Source organism: Schistocerca serialis, chromosome 3 (assembly GCF_023864345.2).
Source record: "Schistocerca serialis cubense isolate TAMUIC-IGC-003099 chromosome 3, iqSchSeri2.2, whole genome shotgun sequence".
Taxonomy (NCBI): Eukaryota; Metazoa; Arthropoda; class Insecta; order Orthoptera; family Acrididae; genus Schistocerca; species Schistocerca serialis.
Window position 1 is genome coordinate 835845895 of NC_064640.1, and position 23658 is coordinate 835869552.

The 23658-nt window shown below is 38.2% G+C and overlaps 1 protein-coding gene across 6 annotated transcripts in view; it reads right to left on the minus strand.

Moving 5' to 3' along the window:
• Window positions 1–328: 328 nt before the first annotated feature.
• The window catches only part of LOC126470878 (inositol hexakisphosphate and diphosphoinositol-pentakisphosphate kinase), a 591274-nt gene continuing 567944 nt past the window's right edge, over window positions 329–23658 (minus strand). For 5 of the 6 annotated variants that reach the window (XM_050098893.1, XM_050098898.1, XM_050098892.1 and 2 more), the window contains one exon: window positions 329–3353. In XM_050098893.1, the coding sequence (XP_049954850.1) occupies window positions 2348–3353 (1006 nt within the window). In that variant the 3' untranslated portion in view covers window positions 329–2347. The remainder of the gene's footprint in view (window positions 3354–23658) is intronic. The other variant, XM_050098897.1, reaches the window with a different exon arrangement.

Genomic DNA, 23658 nt, shown 5'->3' on the forward strand with positions numbered 1-23658 from the left:
ATATTAGATTTGCCAAAAGCCACTGTCAACATTTCAAATGCACTGCTGCACTTTGCTCTATTATTCAAGCAAAATTTAATGCAAATTCTTTGATCCATCTTTTTAAAAAGTAAAAATTCATGAAGTACTCATAAACACATACAACCCTTTTGACTGTCAACAATAAACTAAATTTAAAAACAACTGAAAATGCAAAGATACATCAGGGACATGTGTATCAACAAGACAAAAAAAATTAGAAAATTGGATGTATATAGCCCGTAAAATTAAAAAATTCTCATTACTTTTTTTATCACACCTCGCAACTGAAATATAAAAACTGTTAGATAATGCTGTCTGTATGCTTTATTCAAATATCTTGAACAAACAACAGTAACAATCATATATTATTTACATTTCAGAGGAAACTGTCATATAGTACAGGAAAGTTAAAACTAGTTGTCTAACTCCCACCATTAAATAACAACTCTGCACTACTGCACTATTTACTACATTTCACTGAAGCCATTAAATACTGTCAGTTTTTTTTCTGTTCACGAGTCTTTCCTTCTACTAACTCATAGCACCTCTCCGTGAAAATTATACATACCACAGCCCTTTTATCACCAATATTTTCCATAGAAGATTCATAATTATAATCTTAATCTTTGCATCATAAAAATTGTCCCACTTTCAAGAACAAACATGTTCATGACGCCCAAGTGAGTTGTTTTGCAGCTGCAAATATAATAATCTCTCCATTAAATTTCACTGAAATTTTATTCGCACAGAAAACTCAAAGTCAAGCCTTCAATATCTGTCTTAATACTCACTTGATTACATACACACAGTCAAATGCTTCTGTCACTCTCTTTCCTTCTACTAACTGAGAGTGTTTATCCACAAAAATTATATGTCAGATACACACACAGCACTTTTATCACATATATGTTCCATACAACACTTATATATATAATCCGCATCTGCTTACTTAACCAGATTGTAACAAAATTGTTCTCTCTATCCCTCTCCCTCCCTCTTCCATAATATTACAACAATTCTGTGAGCATTAGATAAAATAATCACAAACAACAAAACATTTACACTTTGGCAGGTAGCATCATACATACAAGGTTTTTCCCAAAAAAACAGCCTTACATAAATCATAAACACTTAAAATTAGCAAACCTCTCAATGGAGATTTTTTTCAGTAAGAGAGAGAGAGAGAGAGAGGGGGGGGGGGGGAGGTGACATTAGGGTGAGAGGAAGAAAGAAGAACATGGAAGGAGGATGAAATGGCAGAGAAAGATAGAGCAGAAAGGAGGAGAGCAAGTGAAATGGAAGAAGAATTGAAGTGTGAGGGAAGAGGACAGAATGGAAGATTAGGGGTCAATGATGTCATCAGAGATGGAGCAAGGATGTTGACCACATGTTTTGAAAGAAACCATACCAACATTCATGTTAATCGATTTACGGAAATGACAAGAAACCTAATTCAGGATGGCCAGACAAGGAGTTGAACCCTATTCCTATCCAAAATGAATGTTATGTGTTGAACACAGTTGTCACTGTGCTCAAAGGAGACTGAATGGGAGCAAAGGGAAGAGGCAGGAGAGAGAGAAGAGGGAGAAAGAAGTGGCTCTAAAAACCACCTTTCATGGATTGCTCTTTTACTTTGGGAGAATTCAGTAGCTATTTGACAAACATTCTCTCCCACTGTCCCCCTCTATGAGACCTTTATAAATGAGATGTTGGTTATCCATCTCACATAGGTAATTATTCAAAATAATTGTGAAACATTTTTCACCATACACTCCTGTAGCTCACATAAAAATAAAGCAACTACATGAATCATCAGTCTGTCAATGGTGCCACAGACAAAATTTGTAGAAACATTTTACTTCTAATAATTCTAGCTAAACTATCTCTTGTTAATAACACAATGTTCTTTACTTTCAGTTCCACGTAATAAAATAGAGCTAATCACTATGATTACAATTTCTATTAATGACAGAACACCGAATCAAAAGAGGAGCCTTAAAAAAATCAGCCTGCAAACACACTGTGCTTGTATATATTATTGCACTATTTACATATCATCAATGAAATGAGCAAGAATTGCCAGTATCATTCCAGCCAATGACAGACCGGAATGCATTGAAGACACTAAGAAAACTAACAAAACTTCATCCTGTCAGGTCTCAAGAACTGTATTTTGATTTTTTCTTACTTTTACCATCACACATCATGTATACTTCCTGCTTAAATTCATGGAAGCATAAGAGTTTAATTCATGTATTATCAGTTAGGTTTCACAAAGTGAATATCTCACTCATATTCTTTGCATATCTAATGAAAACTGTGTCATCTAAACAACATCTTGTTTTTCACTTACATCTAAACTATCAGGAAGTGAATGCAACTGTTCACAGTTTGCAGCTGCTTGCTCCACAACAGCCTCGGATAAAGCTGGCTCCGACTTTATTTTCTCACTTGGTACCTCAATGGCTAAAGAAGAGTCCCACACATGAATGTTATTATCTGACTGGGATCTAGAACTGTCTCCACAATCACTAGGCCACACATACAGTCTGGAGTGTATGGAAAATGGACATTTTTTCTCAGTGTTATGTTCTGGCACAGGCTCTCCCCCCGCCATAGCGTCTGATTCTGCCGGATTACATGAAGCTCGTAGTGCATTGTCACCAAACACCTGAAAGATAGTTTTCCTTGCAGGTGAGGTGGAGGTCATAGATGATGTTATTGTCTTGTCTTCTTCATCTGTAACATCAATTTCAGCATCTACCATATTTTCAGCATCCAATGTATACTCCTCAGGTCCCTGCCTCTCACGAGCTTCTGAAACATCAGTCGTTTCAAGCCAAGATAAAAACTTGGCCCCATCAAGTCCTATACTTCTATCTTTCTTGCTTGCAATAGTGTCCTTAACAGTAAAGGTTCCGAGTGAATCTACAACTGACTTTGCAGAGAAACTCACTACAGCATTTTCCTGAGTTTCTTGTACACTATCTTGTCTTACAGTGCTGGGTACATTCTCTATTACAGTAGAATCTGAAGTATCTAATTCAATGTTAGAGAAGTACCCATCAAATTCAAATTCAGAACTTGCAGAGACAGAAACAGGAGTTACTTCACCACTGTCAGCACCATCTCGACTATCGAGGCCAGACAGGCATTCACTCCCACTGAAGGACCCCATATTTCGGCAACTGTAAATTCCACTCACATTAAAAGTGTCCCTCATTATGGCTCTGGAGGTATCTGCATTTCCATGGTCTGATATATTTATATCACACAAATCTTGATCAAATACTGTTGGAAAAATTTGTGCCATTGCAGCAGTGAAGTCATATCTGAAACCAAAAGCAATGCTTAATAACATAAAAGGCATGTAAATGTGAATATCATTATACTACACGTATTCAGAATTCAGGGATAGTTCAGGTTTGTATTTAAAACACTCATTGCAGTATAAATGGCAATGTTTTAAAGGCTCTGCAATAGTTGATAACACAAGTTAAAAAAATCAAATCCAAAAACATCAAAGAGAAACAAAGTTGCCAAATTTGTCAAAATGAAGAGCACAGTTAGCAAGGAATACCCAAATGTAATAAAAATGTATTTTATACTCAAAGATTCCACGATGAGAAGTTGCAGGGACAAGATCAAATGCTGGACGGGATCGTTATGAAAAAGAAATTGGTATTCAGGTTACAGAGTTATGGGGTAGTTCAAGGCAGTACATGCGTACTAATACAGAGAAGTTACTGTAGGATGTGAGAGAAATCAGTGCTCATGTCAGTATGATTTCATCAAAATCACTGACTTAACTTGTCATTGGTTAGATCTGAGAAATTATAAAATCTACTGCAGACTCTAAGTGCACCTAAAGCAAAGACTAATTTTTTTAAAACACTTGCATTGTATTAGTAGCATAAGCAAGAAAACTTCATTCAGGTTCATGTACAAATTAAATGGTTGGTGACTTATATCTGGTAACGCAAAAGAGGACAGACGTTTAAACTTGAGGAATACTCTTTAAAATTATGGTATATGATATGGAGGGAGGCCCCAAGTTGCATACTTGTATCAATTAACAGAAATTTCCTCATGAGAACTAAACAGTATTTAGAGATGCACCATTGATTCAACAAATAAAGTAGTGGAAATGAGTATACGGGCATGGATATTTGTAGGAAAATTGACATAACTGTTTGGAACTGTTGTGCACAGTGTATATGCAATAGTATGAGATACAGTATATTGACAAATGCAGTCAAATGGTATTGCATATGATGTCAGTAATAAAGTATAAAACAAGAAATCAATGAGTCATGTGATAGAGGATGGAACTCAGCATGAAGGCAGTCAGCTCAGATCAGTGGTAGTGTGCCCATACGTGCCTTTACCACATATAGGAAATGGGCACCATTAGTAAAAGTGCATGTTGTCAACATAAACCACAACTGTGACAATGCCACGGGGAAAACAGTTATCATGTGATGAAAAAGTAAAAATGATTGCCGAGAAGTTGAGCAATTTGAGCAAAGTGAATGATAATTTTGTTGGATTGAGCACATGTTATCAAAAGAATGGAAAATATGTGAAGTAGAAAATTATCTGAGGCATTGAAAAGTTACATTTGTGCAAAGTAAGATCCACAAACCATTATTCTTCTCAAATTGCTGCCGATTTGCAACTGCCATTAACTGCCAGATATGGACAATGAATTTTGTCACATGACAAATATGTCGCATTCAAGAAATGACTGTAGAAACTGCTGTAACACCCAAACATAAACAGGCTAGATTGGAGTTTGCTGAAAAGCCTATGTCATCAACTTTAGAATAGGAAAAAGTGATCTTTAGTGATGAGAAGAAGCTTGCTTTATATAGGCCAGATGGATTTCAGTATTATTGGTATGACCTGAGAACAGAGCAGCAGGTAAGAATGATCAGAAATTTTGGTGGTGGAACTTTTATGATTCTGGCTGCCTGTAGGTAAATCAAGCATTGCTTGCCTGAACACTAGAATAAACTCTTAACATGCACACTTAGATGCTACAGACTGAATTGATAAGAAAGTATGAGGACCTAGGGGATGAAGTTCTAATGTTTTGACATGATAATGCATCTGTGCATGTTTCTGCTACAACCAAAAAGTGGTTTGCATACAAAGATATCCCTGTCTTATCCTAGCCTGCATGTAGCCCAGATTTGAACCCCACAGAAAACCTATGGGGAATACTTTCAAGGCATATCACAGAGGAAAGGGGTTTTAGGCATATGAGCATTGAAAAGAAAAATACAAGAAGTGTGGCCTACAATTTCACTGCATGAACTACAAACCCTCAAACATCAATGCAAAAGAGGATTTTTACATAATTAGGAAGAATGGAAGTTGGACAAAGTACTAACAATGCAATAACACAACAGGACAATGACAGTGTTTATACCAATTTCCATCCAGGAAATGCAAATGCCTTATTTTATAACAATGAAAACAATCAATTATTGATAAAATTATTTACTTGGATAAATAAAAAAATCTACTGACCAAGCAATGGCAGAACACACACATAAAAGACTGTTGTAATTGGCAAGCTTCCGGAGCCAGTGGCTCATTCTGCAGGCAGAAGGGTTGAAGGAGAAGGAAGAAGGGTGAAAGAAAAGGACTAGAGAGGTCTAGGAAAAGGGGTAGATTTCATGAAAGTCACCCAGAACCATGGGTCAGGGGAGACTTACCATACAGGATGAGAAGGAATGACTGATTGTTGGGGACTGCATCGGACAAGATTTGAAAACCTGAGAGCTTAAATGTGGAAAACAGGGTAATTTGCAAGACAGAGATTACTACTAAAACATCATGCATGAGTTAGTAAGAGTGAAAAGGTGAGGTTGGAGGGGGGTGGTGAAAAATAGATGGGAAAGAAATGAAAGATGTAGAAAAATAAAGCAAAGTGAAGCAAAGAGTAGTTGCTTCACTCCATTTAAGTTTTCTACATCTTTCATTTCTTTCCCATCTATTTTTCACCCCCCCCCCCCCTCTCCCACCTCTGTTACAAACAATGTACTTACCCTTTCACTCTTACCAACTCATGTGCAATGTTTTCATAGTAATCTTGCATATTACCCTGTCTTCCACCTTTAAGCTCTCAGGTTTTCAAATCTTGTCTGATGCAGTCCCCAATAATCAGTCTTTCCTTCTCATCCCGTACAGTAAGTCTCCCCAGACCTGTGGTTCTGGGTGACTTTCCCAAAATCTACCCCTTTTCCTTGGCCTCTCCAGTCCTTTTCCTTCACCCTTCTTCCTTCCCCTTCAACCCTTCTGCCTGAAGAAGGAGCCTCTGGCTCCGAAAGCTTGCCAATCACAACAGACTTTTATGTGTGTGTTCTGCCGCTGCTTGGTAAGTGGATTTTTTATCTATCCAATTAAATGCCTTATTTTGTTACTCTTGTAATTCTGTCATGAGTGTTTATGTTGTACATGTATTAAATTTGATACATGTATGCTTCAAACATTGTACTATTAATATCATGGAAACCCTGCCTTTATACTGGTTTCCATTACTGTATGTAACTTCTTCAAGAATATGTCTTCATTTACCTCAATAAATAACAGCAAATCCCAAATTGTGTATTCAATTTTTTTAAATTCTATTATGTGGTCAATGGAAGTGTAAATATCTGTATTAATAGCATATTCCTTCTAAAATTCAAAATTTAAACTGCTGAATATGTCAATGCAGCAGAAGAGGTGAATGGATCCTTAAATACATTACTTACGAATATTGACAATAATGTTAGAAGGAAGGCTGTGAAGCAGTAATTATACTTTGCTTAAAGTAACTTTCTGATTAATTTTTCAGTGAGTCAAAGAGTAGGGGCTAGATATCAATCAATCACAGTACTTTCTTCAGCACCAACAGGTCTTTTGGAGGGTTTTCAGATAAAAATGTGGCCAATGAGTACTTTTCATTTAGTATGGTTTAGTTCATTTTGTTGTTGTATATTTAACGTCAATAACAAATTAAAATTCTTTTGGGAGCTGTAGGGAGAGCCATTATCTCACTTCCATTTGGAGTAAATGTATTTTATATAGTGGCAGTAAACCATGTCACATCATGTAGGACGCTGTCCTCTGGCACTATTCTGAATTCAGTGTCTGTTTCGTATTTATCTTTCTCTACAGAATGTTTTTTAAACTCATGCTACACTCATTCAGTTATCAGTTAAGATAAAGAGGAAGCCTATAGCTTACTCACAAAATGGATGCCAGTAACTTGTTGCCACAATATTTCATTGTAAGGAGCTTTGAAATCTGCCGGTTTGTCCAAAATTTCATGGAACCATCTACATGATGGGAAATTTTTAAATTTCACATGCCTATAGCAAAGTTTAGGACTGCCCTAGTGCCAGCAAATAAAATACAATGAACTACAATACAGTACACCACAACGGTACAGCACCTGCGCCACACACCAGTGGATCTTCTCACTGTAGAAGGAACTTGCATGTTATGGGGCTATGCCCACTTCAGGGTAGAAGGGAGAACGCTTGTCACATTTCTGTGGCCAGAAGGAAGGAAGCCAAGCAATGGCTGGATACTATCTTTCACTCAACACTACTGATTGTCCTTTACTTCCACACACTCTTCTCCCCACTGACACACAGTACCTTGCCTCAACAGGGAGGTCTCTGTCTGTAAGGTACCAGTAACTGTAACTGTGCTACTGTAGATATTGTTCAGTCTTCCTCTGCTATTCCATCCACTGCTCTGTCGCATCAAATTCCGACATGTCCGGGTACATCATTTACATGTTGCAGAGAGTTATGAATGGACTATACTTGCCTTTCTGCTGCATACATGCGCTAGGTGACACATTTTTGTATTCAGAGAGTTGGAGCTGATGTGAAATTGAATACATCTCATCTGTTTCACTGCCATAAAGATTGCATACACACTCGTATCATAGACAAGGAACTCGCACATTAAGTGGATCTCGAGGGTACAACTGGGGCACAGCACAGAGCAACCAATGTTATTCCCCTGCTTCAGCCCATCACTGTAGGTTAGGATACAACTTCAATGCTAATATAAAATAATATTTTAAAAACGCAACATTGGGTAAAGTAGCTTTTGTCGTCTGTTAAATTTAAAATAATTCTGGGTCTCCTTAGCAAGCAGGATGGGTGTCAGCTCCAACCCTGACTTAATACAGATATTGGATTCACTTCACATGCTACTAGGTCTGATTGCACATATTCGAAATGTATTTGTTGTTAATGAGAAATCTGAGAATGCCCTTTCCACAGATGGTCACCAAACCTTAGGAAAGGCTGGCAACTGCAGGCTATACTAGCCTGACACATTAGAAGGAGCTGACAGCAGATGGTTAACGACAGCTCAGCAGCCTCAACAATGGGGCTGTGCAAGGAATTGGTTCTGTTAGCAGCTTTGGTCAGATTCATTGTGAACAACATCTCTGTGATCTTCAGATGCCCATCGGCCTAGCTAATCAATAAAGCTAGCAACCATAATTGGACCAGGATTACAAAAGAGCTTTCTAGTATTGGAGCAAACATAATCTGCCTGCTTCCCAAGACCCATGATTAAGATACTTCAAGTTTTTAGTGTAAGAAACCCAGTTCCTAAATCCCTCAGATGGGTTATCCGTGTCAGTTTGTAATTTTGTAGGAGGCCTAGAAACCCAACTGACACATTCATGCTCAGAACAGAACAGGTGGACTATTCACATTTCCCGACTGGTGAAAGCCCACACACACCATTTGTCCTACTGAGAATATTATGCCTCCATGTCGTCTACTCCTCCAACCTCCAAACCTTTGACTGCTGCATATGCATTTGCTACAGGCCATGTTGAGTACCAAGTTGTTATGGCTTACAGTCTGATTAAAACAAGTTGTCACTTGACAGGCAGTGGGCTGAAGCGGTGGGCTGCACACTCCTAGATCACTTTCAAAAAGTATTAGATGTGGTGTGACTATGCACAGTCAGTCACATGACTTTGTGTGTTCCTAGAGGAAATATCTTGAGAGATAGAGCAATGCAGGAGCACCTCTCATTGCTTTGGGCAAATTGGTGGAGCGCACTGCAGCTGCTCTAAAAATCAGGGAACAATCAGTAATATGACTTGGCAAGTAGAAATATACAAAGATGAAATAGGCAAGTCATCTAAATCCGCAATGCCTGGGAGGAAGAGGTGCCTGGAAGGTCACAAGTCTCAATTCCTTTCAAGAAGATGCAATTTGTTGTGAAATATGTGCATATTATTCAAAGACGGAGCGCAGGAATCTTAAAAAGAAACACACCAATACCACCCTTGTAACAGCTGACCTGTTTTGAGGTGATAAGAGTTGAAAAAGAGTTAGGATCCTGCTATAAATCTATTTGTGGATATAAGTTATTACTGGAATACCAAAAAATTATGATCTGGAACCACCGTTTTCTGAGTGAATTAGTAGGGACAAATTCCAATCATATCAACTGACCTAATGAAATGTGGGTTAATGCAGAACACATTTTACAAAAAGGCTGGACAGATGTTACTGTCAGGGCAGCTCCTATCAGCAGAGAGAATAATATAATTGTAGTGCATGCTGGAACTTCAAACAGTTTCATTTCTAACTATCCACTGTTATTCAGTTCGAGTAAGATTTGTGACTAACACAAAGAGATGAACTACAGTACTTCTGTGAAATGATCTGAAGATTCTGTGCTTCGAAACTCGACAAAAAAAAAAAAAAAAAACTTACCAATAACACTCCAAATTCTTGAGTTATAGGCTACAATATGAGGGCCCCACAACAAAGGCATTGAGGGAAAAAAAAGAGACACTGTAACATACCAGCTGACAGTAGCTCGAAAAGGGCAGAATTATTAGTACTTAAGTCACAACACAGGCCAAAGTATCCAGTTTATCTTGCAGATATTGTAATAATTTTGTGTGGCTCACTGGCCTGGTGCAAATCTGGAATCAGTCATTTTACATTCAAACAACAAATTAATTTGTAAATCTGGCTACAGGCTGACCTATACAGATGTGCATTAGTAATTCCTTTCCATCATCTTTTACACATTATAATAGTAGAAAACCTTCTACGGAATAGGGGGAGATGTCAAGGAGCAACATTTTCAATTTGTTTTCAAATTTTACTTTGCAGTCAGATATTTTATATCACTGGATAACTGATCAAAATTTTTAGTTGCAACAGTGTGCTCCCCTTTTTGTGCTAAAGACAACCTTAACGTGGTGTAATACATGTCATCTTTTCTTCTGGTATTGTAATTATGTAAATCAATGGTCCTACTGGACTGCAGTGGATTACTGGCAACAAACGTCATGAGGAAATAAATATACTGTGAAGCAGTAGTCAAAATGCCCAACTCCTTAAACAGATGTCTACAAGACGACTGTGGATGAGCACCACATATTATTCTAACAGCAAGTTTTTGAGCAAAGAAGATGTTCTTCCTTAAAGATGAGTTACTTCAGAATACAGAATTATTCCATAAGAAATTATTGAATGCAAACACATAAATATATGTCAACTTACTTATTTGTCTCTTCTCAAGATTTGCAATGATTCTAAGTGCAAATGTGGCTAAACTAAGTTGTTTTAGGAGTTCCAAAAATGGTCTTTTTCCAGTTTAAATCTTCACCAACATGGACACCATAAAATTTTGATGTTCCCACCCTATTTATTATTTCCTCACTATGTGTCAGATTTATCAGAGACCATCCACAGAAAGCCAGTCAATGACATTTTTAAGAACACTGTTTATCACGTCTTCTGTTGTGTTATGTATGCTTGGATTGATTACAGTATTACTGTTATCCATTAAAAATTAATTCTACTTGTTGTACATTAGACAGAAGATCGTTTAAATATATGAGGAATAATGGTGGATCTAAGAGTGAGCTCTGGGGAGCCCCATGTGAGATTTCTCCCCAGTCAGCAGAATCTCCCCCGATTATATTGGTTGAATTACTGAGTATAATTTTCTGTACTCTTTTGGTTAGATGTGTATTAACCATTGGTTGGCTATACAGTAAATTTTATAAAACCTCAGTTCATCTAGGAGAGCACTGTGATTCACATGGTCAAATGCCTTAGATAGATCACAGAAAATATCATCAGGTGCTATTCTGTTATTCAATGCTTGTAAAATTTGCTGAGTGAATCTGTAAATGACATTCTTAGTACAACAAGTCTTTTGAAATGCAAACTGTTATTTATTGAGGATATTATTGTTGTGCAGGTGGGATACTGTCCCAAAATACATCACTTTCTGAAAAGTTTTGGAAAATGATGTCAGTAGCAAAAAAGATGGCTTGTTACTGGAATCTCTCCTATCACCTTTCTTATAGAGGGGTTTTAGCAGTTGCCTATTTCAATATTCCTGGAAAAATGATAAAAGTTAGTGATTCATTACATATTTCATATAATACAGGACTTATTATATGGGGACAAATCTTTAGTAATTTGTTGGAAACACCATAATATCCAGATGAGATTTTTGAGACAATATACGAGGGTTGGAACTTAAATAGTGGCAATTATTTATTCACAACTGAAACTGATATAGAAGAGTTACATGTTTTCATCTGTCCTTCAAAGTAGTCACCAGCACTGTGTAGAACCTGTTGCCAGTGATGTGGAAGGTGTACTATACAGTCAGCAGAGCCTGTTCTGTTGATGGTGCGAATGGTTATGGTGATTCTCATGTACAACTGTGATGGTGTTATCCTAACACATTACATTCCTCCACAGCAGACCATCAAAGCACAGAATTACTGTTCACTATTGGAGCATCACCTGCGACCAGCTTTGTGAAAGAAGTGGCGACAATTTCTGCACAACCCACCCACCATTTGCACAACAATGCATGGGTGTATACAACACAAGCTGTGGCTGCTCTGTTCGGTCGATGGGACTGGGAAGTACTGTACCATCCACCATGGCTGTTTTTGAAGTAGTTCTGTGCAGAGTTGGGGAGTGCCCACGTACATAAAAAACAGTATTCCATTTGAGTCCATAGATGTAGCAAAGCACTGCACTGAACAGGTATTAGAATGTTGTGCAGGGGCAGTTGAATTATATTTATTTGTAGGTCCCCTAATTTTGTATATTATTGTGCAAGAAAAAGGATGTTGGAAGATCTCCTAAATTCATATGATCTGATGCACACTGTATTTTTTCCTAGCAGGGTGTAGTGGAACAGTAGCACAAGCATAAACAAATTTTTTATTCATTCCTCATTACTAGATGGGCATTCTCTTAGTAAAAGGGTGAATGGCCTTTCAGACCGTGATGCACAAATTTTAATCCTAAAAGGTTTCTGCACACAAACAAATGTTACATATAATTACAAACTATGTAGAAAAGCTAATTCAATGGCAATAGGTAGTTTTTTAAACCTTGTTAAGGAACAACAGTGGGAGTAGGATGTTTGTAGTGCTGATAACATAGATGACAAACATAATGCATTCCTTAACACATTTTTCATCCTCTTCAAAAGCTGCTTTCCACTAGAACATCAAAAACAGAATACTTGGTAGCTAACTAGTGGGATAAGGATATCATGTAGAACAAAGTAGGATTTATATCAAAATGTTGGAAGTAGTCACAAAATGGTTCAAATGGCTCTGAGCACTATGCGACTCAACTGCTGAGGTCATTAGTCAAGTAGTCACAATCTAGTTACAGTAGCCCATTACAAACAGTACTGTAAGGTGCTTAAAAATGTTATTAGAAGGCAAAGAATGTGTGGTATGCAAATAGAATACATAATTCATAGGATAAAATTAAAACTATAGGGTCAGTCATAAGGAAGTATCTGGCCAGCAGCACATGGTCAACAATATGAAGTCTGTACATTGTAAGAATGTTTCTGTTACTGATAAATCATATACATGTATGATATTTGACAATGACTTTCTGAACATAATTGGTGAATTAACCTAAAACTTAGTTTCTACAGAGAATCATATAACTCTCGTCTAAAATGGATTTCTGAGAGTGATATCTGAAATACTCCTCCATGATTCTCACAAGGAGCATTTGTGTATCTGAATGGTGTGTGTTTCTCTTTTGCTGATGAAGGCTGTGGGCAAAAGCTCTGTGCAAGTGTCTTTTAATTGTGCATGTCTGCAACTTAATGTGTCTTCTTTACGGTAAGTAGCTATCTATTTTTCCTACATTCCTGACTAGGGGGACAGTGAGCCAATAATTAAATCACTGAAGGCTTAGGACTCTCATGAATATGATGGAGTACCTAGCACAGTACTAAAGTACTGTGCACATGTTCGCCCTGTACATACCCATATTTGTAATTTTTCCTTTAAGAATGGTCAATTTCCTGAACAATTAAAGTACTCAGTAGTAAAGACACTTTATAAAAAGGGAGAAAAGGGGCAATGTAGACAATTTTAGACTTGCTTCTATGATATCAGTGCTTACTAAAGTTACTGAAAAAACTATGTATGTAGGGATCATTTCATTTCATGTAATTTGCTGTCAAACGTGCAGTTTGGTTTTGGAAGTGGTTTAACAACTGAGAATGCTACATTCTCTTTTCTCTGTGAGGTATTAGATAAATCAAAGAAAACGTTTTGAATGCTAGGCATCTCTTTTGATGTAACTAGGCCATTCAATTATTTTGATCACAAAATATTGCTCCAGAAACTAGACTATAATGGAACATGGGGAGTAGCTCACAACTAGTTCACCTCTTACTTTAACAAACAGCAAAAGGTCATTCTCCACAGTAATGAGAGTGGCTATGATGTGGGGTCCAAGTGGGGCACAGTTGAGGTGGGGGGGGGGGGGGGGGTGCCCCAAGGATCAGTGCTGGGGCCACTACTAGTCATTATTTATATGAATGATATGCCTCCTAGTATTACAGGTGATTCTCAAATATTACTCCCCTTGTGAGTATCGTGGAGTCTTTCAGATATCAATCTCGGAAATCCATTTTCCAAGAGAGTTATTACTAGCTTGGTAGTAATGGATGTTGTGTGCAACATTGGTACTGTTTCAAATAGTGCAGTTCAAGACACAGGTTCATCACTTGTAGAAAATAAAGTAATGCTAAATCACAGTAAGACTCAGTTTTTACAGTTTCTAACACATAATTCAACAAAACCTGACATTCTAATTACACAGAATTTTCAGGATCTTGTTCAAAGACTTAATGCTGCAATTTTCACTATTAGAACAGTATCTGAAGTAAGTGATAGTTCAACACAAACAGTAGTCTACTTTGCTTATTTTCAATCACTTATGACATATGGTATTATATTTTGGGGTAACTCTTCCCATTCTCAAAGGGTATTTTTGGCTCGGTTCTGGCAATAACTGATGTAAAAGTTCACAAACCTCTTGTTGAGCCCTGTTCAGTAGTCTGCGTATACTGACATTGGCCTCTCAATATATTTATATATTCCTTAACATCAATTCTTGTTAACAGTATCAGCTAATTCCCAAGAATTAGTAGTTTTCACTCAGTTAATACTAGGCATAAATCCAATCTGTACTTGGTTCACACCACCTTGACCCTTCTGCAGGAAGGAGTGCAGTATTTTGCTGCATCCAATTTCAACAAGCTACCACAAGAATTCAAAAATCTTAGCAATAATCCATACACTTTCAAATCCGAAAGAAGTGTTTTCTCATGGGTCACTCCTATTCTGCCAATGATTTCCTTGAAACATTAAGCTAATTCCTGTGTGACATTGTTGACTGGATTTATATAAATTTATAGCTTGTCATCTTTTTATGATTCATAAATACATTTTTTTTCTACCACTGTTTTTCTGCTTTAATTTCATGTACTGGCACATTCCAAGACCATGGAGATTTGCTCCTCAATTTGGTCGTATGGAACGCTGTAAAATAAATAAATAAACTGGCTTGTTTTTTTTCCTCTTGAGTTGTTTGTGCCTATACTTCCTACTATATTTCAGAAATTATCATTACATATCTTTGCTACCCACACATCATCATCATTTACAGCTCTTCAATTCACTTCAATAGTGTTGTTATCATGTTATGTAGCAGGTTGTTCTGTCTCTCATTTCACTACATTCCATGTAGCATTAAGTCTGTAGTCAGAACTGCTGATTTCTGCATGATGTACATGTTCCTTGTTTTTTTTTTTTTTCTTTTTTTAACAATTTTTCTTAGTAATTTTGAATAGTTTTTGTAGTGTGCAATTACTTAAGGATCTCTACTTGGTCTTGCCAATGGATACATTTTCCTTTTCCTTTCAGAAGGTACTTTAATCCCTCTAGTGATTTACTGTTTTTATGTGGCTTAACTTGTGTCCATTCCGATTAGTTTATGAGGAAACCTATTTTCAAATAATGATGTGAATTTATCATGGAATAGATTGAATTTTATGTCAGCATTTGGTTCATTACAAATTTAATCCAGGTCAGCTCCTGTAAACTATTCTTAAAAACATTTGGCCTGGAATTATTAATTATTCCAACTGATTTCTACTGAGGAGTGTCCATACTGTAAGGCACTATGTTATTTATCCTGACAAAGTGTGTATCACAATCAGAGAGAGCACTTGTTACTGGGTAAACAGTTATTATTATCAGTTAGGGTACTCCTGTGTTTATCCATCCATGTTGAAAAGTTAATTGCTGAGATTAAGTTTTAGGATACAAATGTTTCCAGCTCTTTTTTCCTATCAGAAAATCTACATTGACATCACCATAATCTACTAATTGCTTGCTGCTGTCTGACAGATAACATAGTAAACAATCCAGATTCTTCATGAACAGTCCAAAATTTCCCATTGGGATAAATATACTGTTACAATTAAAAATGAACTTTTTTTCAATATTAATTCACAAACACACACACTTCCAAGTGCCAATCACTACAAAATCTATTTGTCTCAATGATTCTGAACTTGGTTTCTGTCTTAATATATATAACAACTTTTTTTCCCGTATTAGTTCTAGATGAGTAAAATGCTAGGATGTAGTCTTTTATATTTAACTTCTCTACCGTTGATGCTATTAGTGCTCAGATAGGCAAAGGATGTCTATCTTTCTGGAGCTCTCTAAATTTTCTAAACAGACAAGAAGCTCTTCTACCTTATTACTCAATCTTCTAATATTCTTACAAAACAAGCTGGCCATACTTTCCATGCAGTTTTAAGCCATTTGTAGACGTCTTCTGTTAATTTAACTTCTTTCATAACAAGGTGTGTGAATGATGACTGTTTAAAATGACATACTGCTACAGAGAATAAAAATTTACATTGACTTACAGCTGATGCCTGTTGAAGGAGGCAACTTAAAAATTGACACCAAAAGACTTGCAAAAAGATGTGAAATCAGTGATGCAGGAAGCATGAAATAATGCAGATATGTTACAACAGTGTGTCAAAGATGTAATTATATTTGTTACTACAAGCCGTGCCACCGACAGTTCCACTCCAGAAACCAACTCTGAATTCAGCAGTGTTCCTCCATTGTCTGACTAGTGTATAGTGTGTACTGTTATTCAGTGAACCTCTTACATCCATTAAATCTTGTGTTTGTCAGTTTACATCTATATCTATATTCTGCAAGCCACCTTATGGTGTGTGGTGGAGGGTATTTTGTGTACCACTGTCAGTTCCCACTTTTCCTGTTCCAGTTAGGAATGGTTCATGGGATGAAAGATTGCTGGTAAGCCCCCACCTGAGCTTGAATCTCCCTAATTTTTACCTTCTAGGTCTTTTTGAAAGTTATATTTAGGAGGATGCAATATATATGTTGATTCTTCCAGGCACGTACATTGTCTGTCCAAATAGTTTCGAGATTAATTTTATTTCTGACACATAACTGATGTCAGCACAATACCTATGGTGTCAACTTGAAACAACTGTAAACAACAGATGTGCATTCAACCAGGCAGTTGTGTGCACACAATGTTAAGTAAAGGCAGTGTGTCTGTCATGTGTCGATATCATAGTGTCAAAAATTACAAGGGAGCAACATCTCTAAGTCAAATGTTCAAAGACATTCTCCAGAATTTTTTGAAGAAGAGAAAAGTGTGTGCAAAGTTTGCTCCAGACATCCTCCCTCCTGAACAAGAACAACCATGTGTACATCAGCTGCATCCTGATTGAAATGAAAACTGCATACAATTCCTTTGTGGAAAAAATTATCACGGGTGGCAAGAGTTAGTGTTATCAATACGAACGTATCACAAAATGACAGAGTGCAGAAATTCACACAATAAGTCAATGCTTTGACAACATAACTGACACTTGAGACAATGTGACTTAACAGTGAAGCACACCATAATGCACAACATCTCTCTTGCAGAGTATGCCACTGTAGTTGGCTGAGCACCTCTGTACACTAATGCTTACTAAATTAACCTGTAAGAAAATGCCCTTCACTTCTTTGAATCTTCTCTATTTCCCCTTTCAGTCCTATCTCATACAGATCCCAGACTGACAAACAATATTCAAGTATAATTCAAATGACAGTTCTGTAAGCTACCTCCTTTGTGGGTGGACCTCATTTCCCGAGCATCGTCCTAATGACTCTCAGTCTGGCCTCTGTCTTACTGACAATTAGTTGTGTATGGTCATTCCATTTTAAATCACTTCATAAGCATAGTCCTAGATATTTTATGGCTGTGACTGCTTTCAGTGATAGCTCTGAAATTGTGTAATAACTAGTCTCTCTGCCTATTTATGTGCAATACATGATTTTGCATTGAGGGTCAATTGTCAATTCCTGCACCAAGTGACAAAGGTCTTCCTGTATTTCACTACAATTTTGTAGCATTGCGACTTCTCTGTACACAACAGAATTATCTGCAAGACGTTTCATGGAACTTCCAATGTTTCTTTCCACTGAGAATAACATTCTGTGTTCTGTTTACTAGAAACTCTTCAATCCAGACATACAGCTGGTCTGATTTTCCACACACTCATATTTTGTTCATTACGTGGCAGTGCAGAATTGTATCAAATACCTTCTGGAACTAAGAAACACTGCAGTCAATCTGGGAACCAGTATCTACTGATTTCTGGGGCTTGTCGACAAAGAGAGCGAGCTTGACTTGACACTATCGCTGTTTTTGGAACTAATGTTGATTCCTACAGAGGAGACTTTCAGTCTTAGAAATGTCATAATACATGAGCACAAAAAACACTGGTGGAAAAAAAATCACAACACCAAGAAGGAGTTGGGCAACATAAACAAAAGTTGGTAGGCATGTTTCTACATCTGAAAGATGTCTATCAAATTTTGCAACCGTAATATAATAGTGGTGCTAGTAGCACCACTATGAGGATGAGGATCAGGTTTGCTTTAAATACACACTTTAATGGTCATGGGTGTTAGCTTAGAGATTGGACATTGTGCATTGGTGTTAGTCAAGAATGACTTTATGCCAACAAAGATGCCATTATCAACACCCCAATGCATTTGAATGAGGTTGTGTTATAGGGCTAAGAAAGCTGGATGTCCCTTCTGCAGTACTGCAGAAAGACTTGGCAGGAATGTAGCCACTGCACATGACTGCTGACAGCAGTGGTCATGAGAATGTACAGTCACAAGAAGGCTGGGCTCCAGAGACCACATGGCACTACCGAGAGGGAAGACCATCACGTTCAGCATATAGCTCTGGCACATCATACTGCATCTGCAGCAACAATTTGAGCACAGTTGGCACCACAATGACAATGAATTGTTAAACAGAAGTTACTTCAAGAACAGCTCTGAGGCAGACATCCTGTAGTGCACATTCTACTGACTAAACCACTGCCATCTGCAACTTCAATGGTGTCAAGCGAGAGCTCACTAGACGGCAGGGTGGAGGTCTGTTGTGTTTTCTGATCAAGGCTGGTTCTCCTTCAGCACCAGTGATGGGCATGTGTTGGACAGGAGGAGGCCAGTCGAGGGCTCACAACCAACATGTCTGTGTGCTAGACACGTTGGACCTACATGTGGAGTTATGAACAGAGGTGCAATTTTGTATGACAGCAGAAGCACTCTTGTGGTTATCCCACCCAGACTGACTGCAAATCTGTACATCAGTCTGGTGATTCAACCTGTCATGATGCCATTCATGAATGGTATTCCAGAGGGTGTTTTCTAACAAGATAGTGCTCACTCACATACCGCTGTTGTACCCCAACATGTTCTACAGGGTGTCGACATGTAGTCTTGGCCTGCCCGATAACCAGATCTGTCCCCAATTGAGCACAAATGGCACATCATCAGACAGCAATTCCAGCATCATCGAAAAACAGCATTAACCGTCCCTGTATTGGCTGACCATCAACGGCCTTGCTGCAGTGGTGACACTGGTTCCTGTCAGATCACTGAAGTTAAGTGTTGTTTTGTTGGGCTGGGCTAGCACTTGGATGGGTGACCATCCAATCTGCCAAACGCTGTTGGCAAGCTGGGTACACTCAGCCTTGTGAGGCAAACTGAGGAGCTACTCGATTGAGAAGTAGCGGCTCCAGTCTCGGAAACTGACATTCGGCTGGGAGAGTGGTGTGCTGACCACATGCCCCTCCATATCCACATACGCATCCAGCGACACCTGTGGGCTGAGGATGACACGGTGGTTGGTCAGAACCATTGGGCCTTCGTGGCCTGTTCGGGAGGAATTTTTTGGTTTTATTATTGACTGACCAAGTGCAACAGGCATGGAAATCCCTCCCACAAACTGACACCCAAGACCGGTACAACACAATTTAATGCATTCAACATCCTGGCCATTATCCTGCCTATTAATGTACCAGCATTTCACATTGGCAATGGCTTATCTTGCACTTACATTAACCTGTGATCTTGCATTGTTAAATCACTTAAATATGGTACTTAGACAAACACATTCACCATATTTCATAATTTTACATTAATTATTTTTTTGGTTTTCCATCAGAGTATTACAGTTTTTTTGAAAGATATTTATGAACATGTTAAAAGTTGGATGAAGTATTCATTAGACTATCAGCAGCACGTATTGAGCTGCATATTGAGAAATGTAATTTTGCAGACTCAAGTCAAGTACTTAAGCAATGTTGTTAGTGAAGAGGATGTACAAACAGTTCCCAGTTTGGTGTTAGCAGTTTATGAATTTTCAACCCCTCAAAATTGTCGTTGAAATGTGAGTGTGCCTTTCAGGCATTGAAAAAAGTATTAATTGAATACCTCGTACAGGTTTTTCGTGATTATGACAAAGACTTCCTCCTTTCTGGTGATGCGAGCAGTAGTGCTCTTGGCTACATTTTCAGTCATAATACAGGTGGTAAAGAGCATCCTGTACCATACGCATCTCAACAGCTAAAGAGAGCAGAACAAAATTACTCTACCACAGAGAATGAAATGTTGACAGTCATCTATGGGATCACTTACTTTCGATGTTATCTATATTGGCAGAACTTAAAAGTTGTATCAGGCCATGCCTCACCGCAATGGCTGTTGGGTTTGAAGGATCTCTCTATCAGGTTGACAAGATGGGCTCTTAAGCTGAGTGACTTCGACTAAAAAGCCATTTAGAAACCTGGGAAGAATACACAAAAGCGGATACTTCGAGCCACAAGGTGACAGTGCTACAAGCACTTGGGAAATGGGTGAGTGAATGGCTGAGACTGCAGGCAGATGAACAGATCATCAGGAGTGTAGGTCACAACCACAGTTCACAATGCACAAGGGCTTACTATGCAACTCAGCAAAATGCAGACCACATACAGTGATTCTGTTGTCACTGAGGAATAAAATATTGCAATGGAGGAGGAGGAGGAGGAGGAGGAGGAGGAGGAGGAGGAAGAAGAGGAGATTAACGTTTAATGCTCAGTCAACAGTTAGGTCATTAGAGGTGAAGTGCTAGCTTGAATTAGGGAAGGAAGGAAATTGGCTGTGCCCTTCCAAAGGTACCATCCTGGCATTTGCCTGAAGCAATTTAGGTAAATCATGGAAAACCTAAATCAGAATGGCCGCACGTAGATCTGAACTATCATCCTCCCAAATGCAAATTCAGAGTTCTTAGCAGTGCGGCACCTCACTTCTTGTTACTGAAACAGCATACAACTGTGTGTTCTTAGGTCACAGTGGTCAAAGAGTGATGGATAGAACCGCAGCTGAAAAATTTTGGAGGAGGATGAGAAAACAGGGCGTGGATCAGTATGTATGAAACTGCATACTGTGTGTGCAATGGTCCAAAAAAATTCCTCTTCAAAAGTTGCTAGAGGTGTCAAAATCTTTTCAAACAAAATAGCTTGATATTTTGGGTTCATTTAACAGAACCCCAGCTGGTAATAAGTATATATTAATGATTAATGTTCATTTTACACAATTTATATCTATGACAGCAATTCCTACCCAGAAGGCTGCTAAGGGTGTTTCATCATTAGTGAATAATTGGATTCTTAAATTTGACATACTAGAAATGTTACTGACTGATAAAGGTACAAATTTCTTACCTGATTTGATGAAAAACCCATGCCATGTACTTCCCATTCGCAAATTATGGCCCAGTTCCTTTCAACCACAAGCATACAGGCAAAAGCAACGCATTGGTAGAATAATCTCTACTATGATGAGTCATTATGTTAACAGCCACGTACAGTTTGGGATACACATCTCCATGGTTATACTGGTCTCTCACCATATGAAGTTGTCTACAGAAGGAAAATGCCATCTCCCTTCGACGTGTTACAGCCTAAGTTATGTTTCAATGTTCAGTCATCAAAGGAATTTGCAAAAAGGGTACATGAAGTTTGGCAAAGTGTCATATGAACAAATATGAAAACTCGGGAGAGAAAATAATGTATGAGACAGCATGTAAGTCAACTTCCACATTCCAAAGTTGGCCAACTGGTGTCAGTTACCAATCCTTATGCACTGAAAGGGAAAGCTAGATAATATCTGATGAAATACAATGGTCCATATCAAGTCATAGAAATTAACTCCCCAGTCTATATTAAGATTCAGTTACCAATTAAAACTTCTATTGTACCTATCAGTACAGTAACACTGTTCAATGGTGCAGTCAATGTCTTATCACAAATTCTGGAACCAGTGCCACACCAGAGCAGACACCCAATGAAAGTTAAGCGGAATGTGCTGTCCATCATTTGTGCTGAGCACAAGCCACCATACACACTGAAGTCTTGAAACTAGTAGTTCATAATAACATATTGTTGCAGTGTATTTTCCATATTGGATTAATTTTTCTTCCCTTTGTTGCATACTATTACACTTATACTGTGTGTTAGGGACTAGCATGACATTCATGAAAGTCATTTGCCCATTTATGTTACTGTCTGGGCACTCTTTTTGGGAAGAGGGAGGGAGGGAGGTGATGGGAGTTATTTTCCCCTCAGGTAGGATAGCAGCATGGACACCTCAAAGAATAATTGCAGTCCTGATGCTACCGTGCATCAGGAAAGAAGGAGTAGGAGGTGCAGTTCTGAACCACCTATTGAACTCCAGACTGCTGTTACCAAGCAACCTGATGTCCTGTTGATGTATCACCATTGGGGACTGCGACTAACTTTCGAGATATGCAAAGTTAGGAACTAGATTTGTAGCTGCAAGATAGATTCGCGGGGTTACATGATGAGGTGCAGAAAGAGTCCATTTTCTCTGAAATTAGTGACAAATATCGAGAATTGAGACTGTCTTATGAAAAGCTAAGAGCATACCTGTTGCGGATAACAGATGTAATGCTGCAAACAGCGATATGGAGTAAAAGGGGATGGAGGAGGGAGCTTGTTAAAAACTTGCTTGGGACAGAAAACAAAGAACATGTGCATGAACTGAAAACAATGATAGGTCTGGTGCAATATACAGTAGGAAGTACTAAAACTGCAGTACAGTGGTACACCACAAAACTCATGAATTTTGAGTGAAATGTGTTGAACCATAGTAAAGTAATATGGGAGATGCCTATGGAACCCACGGAGTGTGCATGGAATATGGTAGCAACAGCAAATAATGAGCTGGCAATAATTCAGAAATGATAAAGTGCACTGGACTATTAAAGATACTGGCAGACAGCATTAATGATGCAAGACTTCAAGGAGGGACAACAAGCATTACATCACGTAATACATGGACAGATCAGCATTAATACCACCATGGTAATTTAGAGAATGGTTACACCAAGCACAGAAGAACTTCCCAGCAGAGCTTCAGCATGTAGTTGGGTTAACAGAAGAGGATTTAGCTCTTTTCTATCATGTAGCAACTGTTGTAGTAAAGACGGTTAGAGCAAGTCTGCTTATATCATTCCGAGTCCCAGTAGTAGGTTGAATCACACATTATCAATATTGCACAATCCACCTGTACCTGATGAAATGGAAAACCATGAATAAGAGGGTGCAACTACAGAGTATGCAAGTGTTGGTGATTTCGGAATGAGAAGATGCACATGCTCTTATGACATTAGAGGAACTGCAAGGGTGCAGAACAGGAAATGTTACCATTTGTCTGACAAGAATAGTCTGAACAGATGTACATTCATGCAAAGTTCAGTTCTTAAGACACGAACCTGATGCAATAAAATAATGCAGAGAAGTGCTGGAAATGCAATTACATTTTCAGAAAGTTTGTACCCATTGGATTTACCCTGTCTTTGCACCACAGACTGTACAAAG